Here is a 15814-nt window from a genome sequence, read left to right as displayed (position 1 = left end):
AACTGGTCAGGATCATTCCTTCCTACGTCCCTTGCAACAGCTTTACATGAATACTATTTATTTCAAGATAAGTTCAGTTTTGTACATTGTTGATATCAGTGTTATACCTAGAAGTTATTGTCACTCTGGAGCTGCTCTAAAGTGGAAGTCTTATTCAATTTTTCCTTTGAAAGAATATGACAATATTTTCTTCAAAGCAAACAACTAGATGAGCAATTTTCAAATAAAATGCATTTCTGTCTTCTATTTACATATCTCAGAGGAGTAGAAGTCCTTTTTATTTCTATGATTCAGACTAAGTCTTCCACTTTTACTAATAAAAAATTGTTCAAAATGTTAAATGAACAGTTTATTTCATTGCTTGGTATGGCGGTCCCACTTATTGAAACAATTAGTTCTTTATGTAAAGTAGGCCTCTGGACAAAGAAATTACCATAGATACTACCATCAGCCTTACAGAAAATGTTAGGAAACAAACATCTAACAGAATAGCAAACTGTTTCTCATAGATGGTATGTCATGACCAAAAGTATTAGAAGGAAACAGGACCTGTGTAGTTTATTTTATGTACTTTGTTTACCTTACCTCATTTTTACCTAGATTACTTTTCCTTGAACATTGCTCACTGACCAAGTCTGACTTCAACTGGACTGTTTACACTATCTCAGACTTCAACAGAAATCTGGTGCTGTTTTATAGGAGTGGTCCCGATCCCACACGTAACCCTTTGAAAGTAATTTTGACACAACTGTTTGCATGTAGTTTAAGAGTGTACCATATTTTAGACGTCTTATATAAGAATTACTTGGTTTACATAAATTTAGAAACCACCAGTATGTATACTATTTCCTTTTACTAAGTGGACTTCCAGTGTTCTGTAGGACTATCTCCAGGCTGGATATTAAAGATAGGAAGAGGAATCAAGGTCATGATCTTACCCATATTCCCAAAGTTTGGATGAGTTCAGATACAAGGTTCTGTTTTTACCTTCTGCCTATGAATAAATACATAAAACAGCTCAGTCGTACCAAGGCGTGCTGGTCCTTTCAGGGTAATTCTCACACTGCGACTCCCATGTGGTACAGCAATCACCGTTTCTTCCCCTAGGAAAATTAAAGAACTGTTTTAGAAGTTATCTTGCATCAGGGAATTTGCACATCCCATAACTAGACTGAAAACTGTCAAACGTGTCTAAGAAAATGTTTAACAGGTTTCACAATTTTTCTATTAAAAATAATCATATGTTATTTTATTAAGTACCATATACTGAGTCTGTTTGCTATGCTATGCAACTATTAAGACCTACAAATGGACTTGTAAATCTTTCTTGCTATTGGAAAATTATTTGCTATTAACAAAACCAACTGAAATGTCAGTAGTGTATTAGGAACATATTTACACTCTGTTGTCCTAGTTTTATTTCCTAATCACTGAACTGACATAAGGAATCTGCTAAGTAGTACTTCCCCCTTACAAAAACCTGCAGCTGTTCAGTCTCATTTTGCCCACACCTCATTTCCTGCTGCAGGTCACAACTTTAATAAGTGGCAGGACTTACAAGAAATAAATCATCTACTTAACACTAACCCTTAACCAATTACAGACCAGTTAAGAGCAAATATATATTAGCTATAATGTATATAAGAGAGCGTCTGCATCTAACTTACCATATAAGATCATTTCTTCCAGTAAGAGCCTCAATTTAAAATTAACTATAAACGAAACCAGCCCTGAATAGGACATGTCAATACAAAACAGCTTTTGGCTGCCTGAATGGCCTCTTCATATATAAATGTACAACACACTTACTTCAGTGCATTTTACAAAGGCAGAAAGTTATTACTTTCCATTTCAAATGTAGGAAATCTGTGATTTGCCCAAGCAAACTGAGTTAACAGTCAAATCAATAGACCAGAGCCTTTCACGCCAACAAGAGCAGTGCTCTCAAAAAAGGGCATGCACGGTGCACGACAGGGATATCCACAAAAGGACGAGAGAAGTGTCCAAGCAACGAAGTGCCAACGTGCTGTCTCCCATTTCCATCACGGCCCAACTGCAAATCATCTTTGAGGCAGGACGTGCAAACATGGGCCCATCGCAGGTACACCCCGCAGAGGGTGCTCTCTTCAGTGATGGTGTGAACATATATCTAGGGGCTGGCGTAAAGGAAGTTCTTTTTTGCAAATTCAAAAAGTAATGCGAGTTGAAGGTCAGTGATACATTGGCTCCAGAATTACTCACACAATAGTTAGAGGAGGAATATTTGAGTTTAGTTTTAACTAAAAAATAGTTGAAGAATGTTTCTTTCCACTTTAAACCGGACCCTTTTACAGTAGATGCTAAATTATCAGCTTCTGGTTTACATCTCCTTAGCATAAGTATGAAATCCTGCCAAATGTTCAGGATACTTCAAGCAAATACTGCAATTATTTTTTCTGAAATAAACACCTTCTTATGTTACAGGTTTTATATCGCCAATTTCTAGGAAGGTCATTTAAATATAACAATTTATTTTGGATGTAATAAAATATGATCTTTATTAATTTCATACTTGGGTATTCCACCAGAGTGCAAAATACTACAGTAAGAACAATAATACAGTTAAGGAGCCCTGGAAAAAACATTAACTACTGAACCACTTAATATCTTTTCGCATCTTGGTTTTTCATCAGGCGAATTGCTAAAGATAGCCAGAAGGTAGTGGATGTGTATATCTTTAAAGTAAGGAAATAACTACTGAATTCATATGTGCTCTACAGTATTTGAGAGAAAGCAGGTTTGAGGGGCCCATCTGTCCCTACTTGGTCAGGAATTGTATCCCGTCTTGACAACCAACCAGCAGTTACAGCACAAAACCTCAAATAAGAGTCTGATTACGACCAGTTCTGAATACTGCAACTGCTGTTTTGAAGTGGAACCAAGGGCGCTCCGTGCTGAACAGACGAGGCCCAGATTTGCAGATGTGCAGAGATGTGTAGGACTGCTCCTCTTGAGAACGACCAGGGTCGTTCTGCTCTGCGTCCTCCACCTCCTTACGGCAAGCTCCGCTCGCCTCGGCAGGCCTTGTTGATCCCTTTTCAGGATGCTTCACATTCCTTTAGCAGTACTACAGACATTCCACCCTCACCGAAGCACTCTCTGATATGGTCCAAAAGTCTCATGGGGGTGCTAAATTTGGTGTTTCTCTGCGGCGCAGACAATATTACCAGAAAGTATTTTATTTGCATTAGAGGAGATGACTAAGTTCACCACCACAGCAATGTTCAACCTCTGCAGCCCCACAGACCTGTCAAGAAATCTGACAGCAGGAGATTCTTGTAACCTGACTGAGATAGTTATGACCTAGGGCAGCCTTTCCATGAGATGAAGTAAATTATAGGAAAAAATAAAAGCGAGATTTTTGGAATTCTGAACTGAGATGGGGAATTGGAAGAACATGGGACAGAGCTGACCTAAGGGACTCCACCTTCTCCTGAGGAGAGCTTAAACTTCCTTCGAAACAGTAGTTATGATTGTCCAGATCTGGCTCCAAAACTATATATTCCAAAGGTCTCCGGTTCTCAGTTGAAGCATATAATTCACATTCTTAAAGGAACACAAGGCCCTGTAAACCCATTTAAAAATTGTTATGCTGTACATTTCCCATTAAATCAGTAGGATCCACACTGTTAAAAGCAGCGAACTTTCATGAAAACATAAGGGGAAATTGCTAACCTGAAGTCTATACTTAGAATTTGCGATTATCTTTTTTTCCCCCCTTTATACTATTTATGTATCTCTGAGAGTCAATGGCTGACTTTTGTCTAAAGCTGAAAACAAATAAGCCCAAAATCATCTGGAACATGCAGAAACACTAGACTGTAAAATCTGATTTTAGAGTCATATAGCTGACCTGCAAAAACTGAGAAACAGGTGAGATATTGTCTCTCTATTCTAACACTACTTCTACTGTAGGGATTCCCGAGGGCATGTGGGTCATCTTTTTCCAGCACCTGCTTGAAATGGGCTTTCTACTCTTAGCCAGGGACTCTCAGCAAATGTGTGCACACGCTACACACAGCACTTGCTGATTAAGCTCCTGGATTGCTTTTACTTTAGATGGCAAGGTTTGATCCTGTTTCTATGGTGTTAATGTGGATTTAGATTTTGGATTTCAATGAGAGCAAGATCAGAGTCCCTGCTATGGTAAGACTGGGAGCTAATCCCCAGGATCAAAATAAAGGAGCCACATTCCTGAGCTCAATCCAATTCAGCAGGTTTTATTTATTTTTCCATGTGGGCCATGGTGGACCCATTTACTGTTTCACATATGGGCCAGTTGGGATTTTTTCCTCTCTCCTCTTACAGCAGGGCAGAGGGTTTATTTCAGGTCTATAAAAACTGTTTCTTTCCATGTATTTGCTCAGCACTTATCTGCTGGTCCTCCAGTTCTGATCAAAGGCCTATGTGCTCTCAAAAGACAAAGAACAATAGTCCAGGAACAACTACCAGCACAAGGGAACTAAAAAGCTCAAAATGTTTGGAGTCTTACTGCAGTGACTTCCCTCATCCACCCTAACATTAGGCATAATTTCAGGAGACATTGGTGCTGGGATATGTGCTGACCTGCCTAATGACAAGAATCTGTGTAAAGCCAAATACATACTCTTTAAGAGACACCTGAACTAGACAGCTATGTGCTACTGAAAGCAGCAGTTATATATCTTGACCCTAAAAGTCACACTGCAAAATCTGTATGGGCACATCCTTTCTCTCCCTGAGTCCTTTCCTCTCCAGTCTCACACTCTCCCACTCCTCTGTACCTCCATCCCTCTGTCCACTGGTCTTATGACTCAAGGCTGCCTCTTCATCTGAGAGTGCCACTTCTTTGCATTTTTGAGTAAGTATTTTTAAGGTGTGGTCAGCTGCTTTTGAGACAAACAGTGTGGCTTCAATTCATTGGACTTACATACTTCTTTCTACTTCCGGTCACCTCGTCTAAAATTTGTATGCACTGGAGAAAATGTACAGACACACAGTAAGCAATGGATCTCAAGGAAATGCAGTGTGAAATAAATAATGAAATAGCCAATGTTCTTACACAGGCATTTCTCCAAGTAAGACAAGAGAGATCAGGAAAGTAAAGGAGGCTTCGTACTACCTACAACAGCCAAGTAAACCAACCAAACTAAACAGATGTGTAGACCGTCACAGTTGGTGCTGAAGACCCAGCATCCACACTATACACACTGCAGGTGCTTCACTTTGGACTAACTCTAGTCTGACCCCATGGACTGCATATTCAGTAGCTGTTGAAGAACATTAGGTGCTTTTCTGGGGCACATCTTCCGGTTCAGCTTCATCCAAAAAAATCCAGTTTATGCTCTCCAAGACCATTCCATGATGTGAACTGATGAGCTGTATGTTAGGACCGTGATGAAATTTGCTTCAAAAAACATACTCTTTATCCAAACTGCAATGCTAATGTATTGGCTTTCTATCCCTCCACACACACAGTTTTGCTGCCAAACCAGTCCCAATTCCCTCTCCTGGCTCACATACAGTTGATTTTTCTCCTTCCTTTCTGAGTGTTTCTGACTCCATCTCCCACCCCAGATTCCTTATCTAATCTCAGCCTTCCACTCTTCCTCTTTTTCCTTGACCCAATATATCAGTATAGCCAGTTGTCGTGGTTTAACCCCAGCCAGCAACTAAGCACCACGCAGCCGCTCACTCACTCCCCCCCCACCCAGTGGGATGGAGGAGAAAATCGGGAAAAAGAAGCAAAACCCACGGGTTGAGATAAGAACAGTTTAATAGAACAGAAAAGAAGAAACTAATAATGATAATGATAACACTAATAAAATGACAACAGCAATAATGAAAGGATTGGAATGTACAAGTGATGCACAGCGTAATTGCTCACTACCCGCCGACCGGCACCCAGCTAGTCCCCGAGCGGCGATTCCCCGCCCCCACTCCCCAGTTCCTATACTAGATGGGACGTCCCATGGTATGGAATACCCCGTTGGCCAGTTTGGGTCAGGTGCCCTGGCTGTGTCCTGTGCCAGCTTCTTGTCCCCCTCCAGCTTTCTCACTGGCTGGGCATGAGAAGCTGAAAAATCCTTGACTTTAGACTAAACACTACTTAGCAACAACTGAAAACATCAGTGTTATCAACGTTCTTCACATACTGAACTGAAAACATAGCACCGTACCAGCTACTCGGAAGACAGTTAACTCTATCCCAGCTGAGACTAGGACACCAGTCCTAGGTCCTCCTCCCACCTTCTCATATCTGTCTTTCCCTCACTATATGAACTAATGTCAAATTTTTCTGTTCAGCTAGTCTCATCTTGTCTTTCCCTCTCCTCATGTGATCTCATCACCCCCAGTCATAAGTCTGAAGCTTGGGAGAGTCAAAAGCTCTCCACAAAAATCTCTTCTGTAATGCCTGAATGTGAGGCAGGAGGCATCATGGAGTTCATCCCACGGTACCCATTCTACACTGCAGCAAAGTAGAAAGGATGAGCAAGCTCAAGGACACTTTTTAATAGCTTAGCTCTGAAAAAGCAACATGTTAATTTATTCTAAGGAGATTGCACACATATGATCTGTTTGCAGTTAGGAGGTGTAACAAGCTAGAGGACGCTTAAAAGGACAAGTTTTCAGAAATGTCAGCTGTTAACATCCAAGAAGCCTCTACAGAGCCTGAAAGAAAAGGTTGGGTTTTTTTGAAGGGTTGTAGTAAAATATGTGTTGATATTCACAGATATTGCAAAAGACTTGTCCATGACCAGAAGACCATTGCCTGCCAAATTTCAAATCCCTGATCTGTGATCAAGTCTAACAATGGGGGATGTTAAGACATATTAAAGAAAAGGTTTCAGGAATGTTTTGACGGTGGGAAAAAACATGTTTTTCCTCTGCTGTGTCCTTGGAATATGCTAAGTTGTTTTGGCTGAATTTTCTCCAAAACATTCAGCACCTGGCATGGAAAGTTTCTGACCAAACTGTTGAATTTTGGCAAAAAATCATTCATATAAAGTTTCAGGCAACCTTGACAACAGGGGTTACTAGCTCCATGTATATTGATTTCAAAGGGAAAAAGATGCAAGGTAGCAAGTTGTCACAAAACAGATGGCTGATGATACTGAACAGGGAGCCTTGCAGAAGGCCTCTGTTTAGATAAATGACCAAAGTGAAATTAGGTTATTGGTTAAGTGTGCTTGGGGATGATGACATACAAACATGAGACAGTAAGTGACCAATGGTAAATTACACAAGTGCCATAGGAAATAAAACGCATGGCAAGAAGAAATTTGAACAATTACAAGGCTATCGACATTGGAACTTTTGGTATGAAGCTTTTAGCAAAAAGTTAAGAAAGGTAAAACTTGCAAGTATCAAACAGTTTGAGAATCAAATAAGACCAGATTAGGACAAGTCTGTGCCTTCAACTTCACTCCCTGTTAATTTCAGAACCAGCATATTTTCTTCTTCCTTGGTACCAGAACCAGAACACTTTCCTACCATTTCTTGCCAAGAATGGTGCAGAAAGCAGACATCAGGGCCCAATCCTACAATTTTTCCATGTGCACAAAGTGCAGTGGAGTTAATGGGAGTTCCATGCATATAGTACTAGAAACATCAGGCCCATGATACCTCATTTCCCAATGGGACGGTACATTTTACAACCTATTACACTCTTTGTTTGAATATCATTAGTCAAACCTTTAATCATTTTACCAGAATGTTAGAATCTGGCTTGCTGGCCGAAGTCTAACTTACTTTGTCTTTCAAAGGCAATTAAGTGTTAGTGGAAAAAATAAAGAACTTTTGAAATGACAGTTCATTTCATATTTGCAAAACAGTAAGCTTTCTTTCAGTGCTGTTTAGCTTTCCCATCAAAGAAAGGCATTCATTTTGTGTAAAAACATATAAAAAAAGATAATAAAACAAACTGAGTCCTTTATGAGAAATCATTTGCTATCAATACTTATGTTTCTTTTTTTAAAATAAGGACCAAGATAACTAGGCACTTTTATTTTCCCTTATGTCTCTCTCTTTTTTTTTTTTTTTTTTTTCATAATAAAATCTTTGGCTCTTGCTTCCCTTTCAATTCTTTAATTTGCCTCATTGCACAATAAAATTTACATCCTGCTCACAACCTTACAAGCTCCCTCCTAAATACATGTCTGTCACGTGTCGATATTTTACTTCTCAACGCTAGTTCTGAAAGCTTCCAAATGACTATTTGGAAGATATTGTGTCTCCCTTCACTGATACATTAGCACAAAGAAAACATGGCTTTATTTCCACATTTTATTCACACAGAGGATGATTATATGGAAGTGCTTTCATTGTGTTGAACAACTTGACCTAAAAAAAGATTTTGGCACTATCACAATACCGAGAAAATCATCAAAAGTTCTGATTGTAGTACCATGTGTACTGTTTTGCTTACATGAATGGTAATTCATTCATATAATGTAGCCTACTGAAGTGCAAGATAAAATCAAAACTTGACATAACCGACATCTTTCCCTAGAATAGTCTTTCTTTATCTTTAAGAACTCTTCAAGAGCCACTGAATTATGACAGAGAAAACAATGAATCATGGCTATTCTTCATAATGTGGTCAAGGCAATGGGAGACCTTCCACCAACTGATGTCAGCTGTAGTCAGCTCCTACCTGTGCCAGCATACCGCAAGTAAAATTAAAAATTTCTGTTGCAAATGACAGTTTCAAAACCAGATCCCTTTTACCACTTTGTCTTTACTGTACTTACATACTACGCAGCAATTAAATGTGAATCTTTTTATTTCACTTATCATGAACTAACCAATCAGTTTTGCCATTCCAACAAGTTTAGTCTGTGTTGCCTTAGAACTAGGTAGGGTGTTCCCCAGGAATTGTCCTTTTCCAGGATAATCTCTGTTGCTGTAAAACGGGAACAGACAATGCAACTCCTTTCTCTTCCAGCTGACCTCCACATCAGAAAGGGGAAGAGATATTTTGTGTATATATACCCCTATATATCTATATCTACCTATATATAGACACAAAAAATAAATACAACTTGATAATACTACAAAAATATGCAATCTTTACTGTTTCACAAGTGCTTGCTCTGTGCTGACCAGAAGCTCTGAGTATTTGATATGACAAAGTGAATAAAAAGTGGCCCTCCATGAAAAGTCTTTTTCAGCTCATTGTAAACATTCAAGATGTTTGCTCACTGTTTCAGGATTAAAAACTCTATAAATTACTGAACTACATTCTCCCATCCATGAAAAAGGCCTCTAGTAAAGGCAAGACAAAGGCTGACATTGATAGCCCATTCGGTACGTAAAAAAAGACTCTCTGACTTGTTCAAAATTACCCTGTGACTTTAAAAGATGCTGCCATAAAAATATTCACTTTTTAATTTAGATTACCTTTGTTACAGCCATGTATTGAATTACAGAAATGTAATTGTACCTGCACAGTGTAAGATAACCTAACATAAAACCTTGTAGATCAATACAAGTAATCACATTGCAAGGTAACAAGCATTAAGATAGCATACATTGCACTTCAAGTTACAGCCACATTGCAGCATACCGCAAGCAGTGGCATTAAAAAACCCCATAGAAATATTTACATATAATGCAATAAGAAATAAGCACGATTCAATATACAACAGCTCTTTCAAAATCAGGGCACAAGTCAAAACTTTGCAGGCTGAACTACAACAGTACTAAACTATATGTAGCTGTCAAAGGCAGGTGCTTCATCTATCCAAAAAAAAATACTTGCTTGCATTTGAACTTTGAGTATTGACTTTACTCTAAGAGCACCAGATTATCGCCCTTGCATCTTGTGACTCTGCAGGAAGGTAACAAACCCCAAAGGCTCCATCTCCATGTGACAAATGCACGGGACAAATGCACATTGTGAGTTCAGAAACAGAAAAAATAGATGTGAGGCAACTATATCACATGATAAACACATGGGATATATGCTGTGAGATTACAGGGAGCATCATCTGTGAGGGTGGAAAGCACAAGTGTCAGAGGCGAGCCTCCATGTGACAAACCTTGCCTGGATATAAAAATAGCCAGACTCTTCAGACTCCAGTAAAGGGTCTAATTCTGATACCCCTCTTCTCTTATATTTTCAATACTACTGAGACCTACGGGGTTACTCACAGTAAGATGCTAAGGATTTTGAGAAAGAATGGCAAAATTTGAGCCAAACACACACACACACACAAAAAGATAAAAAAGCATTATTCCCTTTCACCTTGTGCTTTTTGTACCATACAAGTAGTTAGTTAACTTGCCTCTGAAATTCAACTGTCTTTAGACACTTCAAAAAAACAACAAAAAAAGCAAAGTTAAGTTGAAAACCAGGCACTTTCAGTCACGGGCCACAATTTCCATAAAACCATCTATAAGATGTTTCCATGATTTAAAAACATTGCTGCAGCATCACATATATTGCAACATGAGGATACCCTCTAAAATAAGATGTGCATCTTGATGGTTATTCCTGATAGAATGAATTGAGTAGCTCTATAAAAAAAAAATGCATATCTCAAATTCTTTCCTAGCTATACCCTAATGTGTGGTATCCCTCATGGAATTTCAATAAACTAATCTAGCATAGACTTTAGAATAAGTAGCTTTGGAAAACTGCAAACAAGTATATAGTTAAAAGGTCAACACTCTGCAATACATATGTTAATATACAAGCAGAAAACATAGTGAAGGATAAATTATCATAGGATCAATTTGCAACCTACTTTTTTCTGGTGAGACATGTGCCTTAGCTTGTCCCCTCACAAGCCTGCATGTTGAACCATCTCCTGCACAGATTCCACAGTTGTCTTCCTTGGCATTGCTCCCAAGTTGTCGATCACAGCCTACTGCCTGCCAACATCAACACCACAGTCAGAAGGAGGGCAAAGCTGTAGTAGACATGCTCAGGTTTCTGGAATTTTATTTATTATGTTATCCTTTTGATTTTATGAGCTGGCCTCATTCTATCAAAGCATATCTTGCTATTTAAGATTTTAAAAGCACACTGTCATTTCCATGATTTTAATGGTGAACCACAACAACTGATATATTAAGCTGTTCAAGCATAGGAAATACATGAATCGGTTTCCCACTACTTATGTGAATGAATACCGTTGAGCGTTATTCTTTCCAACACAAGGGACAACTATGTTACTTACAATTTGTTTTTCATCACCTGTTCAATTATGCCTGAGAAAGGACTAATGCAATTAAATAACCCAAGTTAAATATTTAAAGGGCACTCAGTCTTCAGCTTCACAGACGAGCAGCTGTGGGCAGTGCTCATAATCTAGTGTCTTGGCCATTCAAAATTTAACTGGCATTCATGTAGATCTATTTGCCATTTACGTCAATGTCAATCACATATATATTTGCTAACCAGGTTTTAAAAAACTTGGATGATTCAGTTCTCACCTTTCGATTTTTTTGTTTGTTTGTTTCTGAATATGACACCCAATCTATAAAACTTTCCAATGATTATTATAAAAACACCCAAACTTAAACACTGCCAACAATTCCAAAAGCAACATTTTTGAAAAGCTGTCAACTGAAAACTCTCCAAACTACAATGAAAACATTTTTCCGGGTTTTCCTTTTTCTTCATATCAGTCACCCTACAAGAAGCATAGGAATGAGAATGGGAAGACAAATAAGAATAGACGACATTAACTAAAAGCACCTTCCTGCTGAAAGGGAGATAAATATTTGGCCTCACCTATATTACCCTTCACCATTTTGTAGAAGAAATTTGCAGGGAGTACCAAATGCTGAGCAATGTGGTAAAAAGCTAATATGCAGCTTAAGGTTTTCTCAAGTCAGCCTATATGCCTCTTATATCCACACATCCCTGAGAAGTGCAGCTAATTCATCATGGACATATGTATTTAACCAAACTCCAAACTGACAAATGGATAGAAAGCACTATGGAAATTCACAGTTAAAAGCAGTGCTAGAATTCTGAAATTGGCCAGCACACTCCTCTTCCTATATAAAAATGCTTGGAAGGGGGAGTCCTAGCTGCCAAGATCCACTGCATCTGTGCTATGCCAAAACTGACACACGATCCCCTTGGAGAGGTGAGGATCGAGTCCGCACGTAAGAGGCAGGGTTGGGTCTTCCAGTCTGAGTTAGCACACACACACACACACACAGACACAACCACTGCACAGATCATGCACATCTGCTGCCAAACATGGAGAAATGTAATCTTGAAGTTTCATGTGCTACAGAAAAGACAGCAAAGCAGCCCCACCTCCCACTCCTGCCCCTTTCCCTTACTTTCCCAATTCCCTACATCCTGCATTCTCCTAAGAGGGGGGCATTATGAAGGACAGTTCATGATACTTTGGTTGACAGCCATGCTGCACTGAACGGCAACTAAAGGGTTCAGATTTACCACAGAGTTCTACATTAGCAGCACGAAATTATTTTATTCCTGCAACTGAAGGAGATCTTCATCCTATGTAGCCCAGCAAAGAATTCATTTAAAAAGAAATAAGCAGCTTAACTGAAATGATTTAATGTTAGTGTTAAGTGTTAACAAAAACTTAGTTGTAAAAATGAAACAAATTAACATGCATGTGAAATCAGACCATCTCAGAACAGGTGCTTATTTACTACATAGAAGCTATATGAGAACACTATACTGTAATTTAGGATTGGATTAAAATGTTTTCACTTGAAGATGTTTTATAACGTTAGCTCTGGGTTCATCACTGACCTCCAGAAAACAACAAAAAGATTGTAAACAAATTACTCTAAATAAGCTTATCTTCCCATTTTATGAAAACACTACCATTTCAGAAACAGAAACTGACTGGGCCACTGTGTGAATCAGAAAACAGATAAAATTTCAAGGGATATAATAATACAGTGCTCAACACATTGGCCTTAGACTTGACAACTCTCTTTCAGTTCCCAGCTCTACAACACTTTCTTTTTGACCTTTGAAAACTTCTTCTGCTTTTCAATTCCAGTCTGTGAAAGGGGTATAACTTGAATTCCCCACCTCACAGGGATGTTGCAAGAATAAATCTCCTAAAGATTCTGAAACATTCAGATGGTGCAATGACAGGGACCATACCAGTAGTTGAGAGAGTCTGTATTTCTCTTGGGTAGACTTTTGACGTATTTATTGCTCTCCACTGCTGCTCCTGCTTTTATTCACATAAAGATACTACTAGCACCCGGAGGTAAATTGTTAGAACTACTGCAAGTGTAATCTCTCCCCTGATCTCACAAACACATTTCCATTTCATCATATAATCTCATTTTCTAAATATTTAGAATCTGTTTATTCACTCATCAATTAATTGTCCAAGGAAATTTAAGCTGCACATTGTGATACTCTGTGTGAGAAATTGCTATTTTTATTAGTTTAAGCTGTTGTATATTTGTAGGCTACAGATCCTGCAACCCTTTGGTAGGAGGAGGGTATTGAGCAAGCAGAGTACTTGCAAGACCAGCCCATTAAAGCCCAACATGATAATAATAAACATACATACTGAGCTATTACACACAGTCACTATGAAAACAAACTCCCATTGCATATAACAAAAACTATACAACTGTGCAAACACAAGGCACTATTGTGTCCAACATGGAACGTAAGAAACAAGATAATCAGCACAGCAGCATACTTTAGAGGACTGTTTCATATAGTATTATTGCTTATTTTTTAATGATACACAAATGCCACAGAAATAAAACAGGAGTGCTAGCTGCAAGGGACTTGGATGTGGGAAAAGCTTTACGGCTCCCCTGCCAGCAAAGGTGGTACGTTCAGCTAGATGTATTCACCCTCTGTGGACTTCCTTCTGAGGTTATGTTTGTATCAACTGTTATGAATACGAGTATCAAGCAATGATATCCTGGAACACAATTCAGAAAAGAACTCAAATTAGTATCACAATTTAGGCCTGAAATGAGCACAGAATTTCAGATTTTGTTTAACATGAAGCACCCGAAAATTCTGCAGATTCTAATGTGACAAGCCTCAAATTTAGAGCTAATTCAACAAGTGTTGCAACCCCGGGATATCTTAATGAGTGAACACTAGGGTGGGGTGTATTTCAAACCTGAGTCTCTAGAGTTAGCATTTTTTATCTGTTTGTAAAACCTTGATAGGAAGCAGTATTTCTCAGACAAGCTGGGCAGCCATGGATCTCACCAAAATAACAGGAAGCTGCAAGGTATAGCCTTGCAGGCCTCAAACACATATGGTATCTTGACACCAAACATTATGAATTTAAGGTATTCATATTTTAGCCAATAACTATTGGAGAAACACAGTGTTTGATAAAACATTTTGAAGAGAGTACATGTGTATTTGCAAGCAAAGCTGCAACAAGGACAAGAAAATGATATATGGCAACAGCCTTCCTCAGTTCACACACCATCTCAGCAAGCCAAAGAGGTCTGATGATATTCATGATTAAGGCATCTGTTAGGGTTAATTTACCCCACATTGCTCGCTGTTTACAGAGCAAAGGGATCGGCTATAAATATTAGAGGCAGATCGGGAAAACATCTGCAGACTTTTAGGGCATAGTCAGAAATAATTATATTAGGTGATTTTAACATAGGCTGCATAAATGAAACGAGTGATAATACAAACTGTGTAATGGAAGGATTGGGACCCTGTAAATTTAAGAAATCTGCAATCATAAATACCATAATTCAAAAAAATGATAGAAGTATTGTAATGCCTAGGTTGTAAGTGAGCTCCACAGACAGCAGGGAGAAATCGACCAATATGTAACAAAATGAACAAGAAATTTAATATAAAAAGGATAATGAGGAAATGGGTACTTGGTGCATTTAATAAATTGTCCATGATGAGATAACTATGAATTCGGATATGGCAGGATTATTTTCAGAAACAGGTGCCTGATCCATTACTATTTTTGGACAGAACCTGAATATGTTACTTGTCTGTGTTCTTCCAAAGAAAAAAATAGAAATATGAAAGAGAATAATATTGTTTTGTCACAAGCAGCTAGGATAGAAAGCATCTGATTAAACAGTGAACAGAAATGCTCATCTGCTTCAACAAACTTCTAAACTAAATGTTAGTATGCCGGTGCTATTGTGAAAGACAATACTGAAGGGTGTTAAATATTTTGTAGCATGCTTGGAATAGTTCATGTAGGTTCAGAAAGGCAAAGGAAGAGCAGAAGGTCAGGGTATAAAATTTTGTAATACAGATGAAAGAGAAAAATGAAATTGCTGCTGATATGTTAGAGATGACTATGGAACGTTACAAATACTTTTGCAAATATGAATCCAAAAATCACTCAGAAGCTCCCACAGCTGTTTCTTTAGCTCTTATTCACTTAGTAGGGTTTCAGCTGAGGCATTAGAGTTAAACAGAGACATTAATATAGCATGTTAATTTTGATTTGTGAAGGTCAAAGTATAATCTGTTAAATTCAAGGATCTTCCTTTCTTAAGGAGATGTTTATAATTAACTATGGTGAGAAAATGGACAGGACTGCAAGGTGACAGACTTTTGACTAAGATTCCAATATGGCAAAAAACCACACTGTAGTGAAATACTCGGCAAATCCCAAACCCCCTTCAGAGTCTTCTGTTAATAAACATAAATAGAAACATGGACTAGAATTGCCAATGCTGAGCCCAGTGCAGGATCAGGTTTTCAAATTTCACCTTCTGCTTGTTAGACCATTGCTTTAAACCTGCTTAACTGTGTTACTCCCTCAGCTGACCACTCACCTCCACCTGCAGGCACTCTCTTTCAAAATAGGCA

The 15814-nt window shown here is 38.5% G+C and overlaps 1 protein-coding gene across 1 annotated transcript in view; it reads right to left on the bottom strand.

Moving 5' to 3' along the window:
* The window catches only part of ADAMTSL3 (ADAMTS like 3), a 189045-nt gene that overhangs the window by 69630 nt on the left and 103601 nt on the right, over positions 1 to 15814 (bottom strand). The window contains 2 exon segments of the mRNA XM_030013720.2: positions 1029 to 1103; positions 10770 to 10896. Of these exon segments, the coding sequence (XP_029869580.1) occupies positions 1029 to 1103; positions 10770 to 10896 (202 nt within the window).

This window comes from Aquila chrysaetos, chromosome 5, assembly GCF_900496995.4.
Source record: "Aquila chrysaetos chrysaetos chromosome 5, bAquChr1.4, whole genome shotgun sequence".
Lineage (NCBI taxonomy): Eukaryota > Metazoa > Chordata > Aves > Accipitriformes > Accipitridae > Aquila > Aquila chrysaetos.
This window is presented reverse-complemented; position numbering and strand designations above follow the sequence as displayed.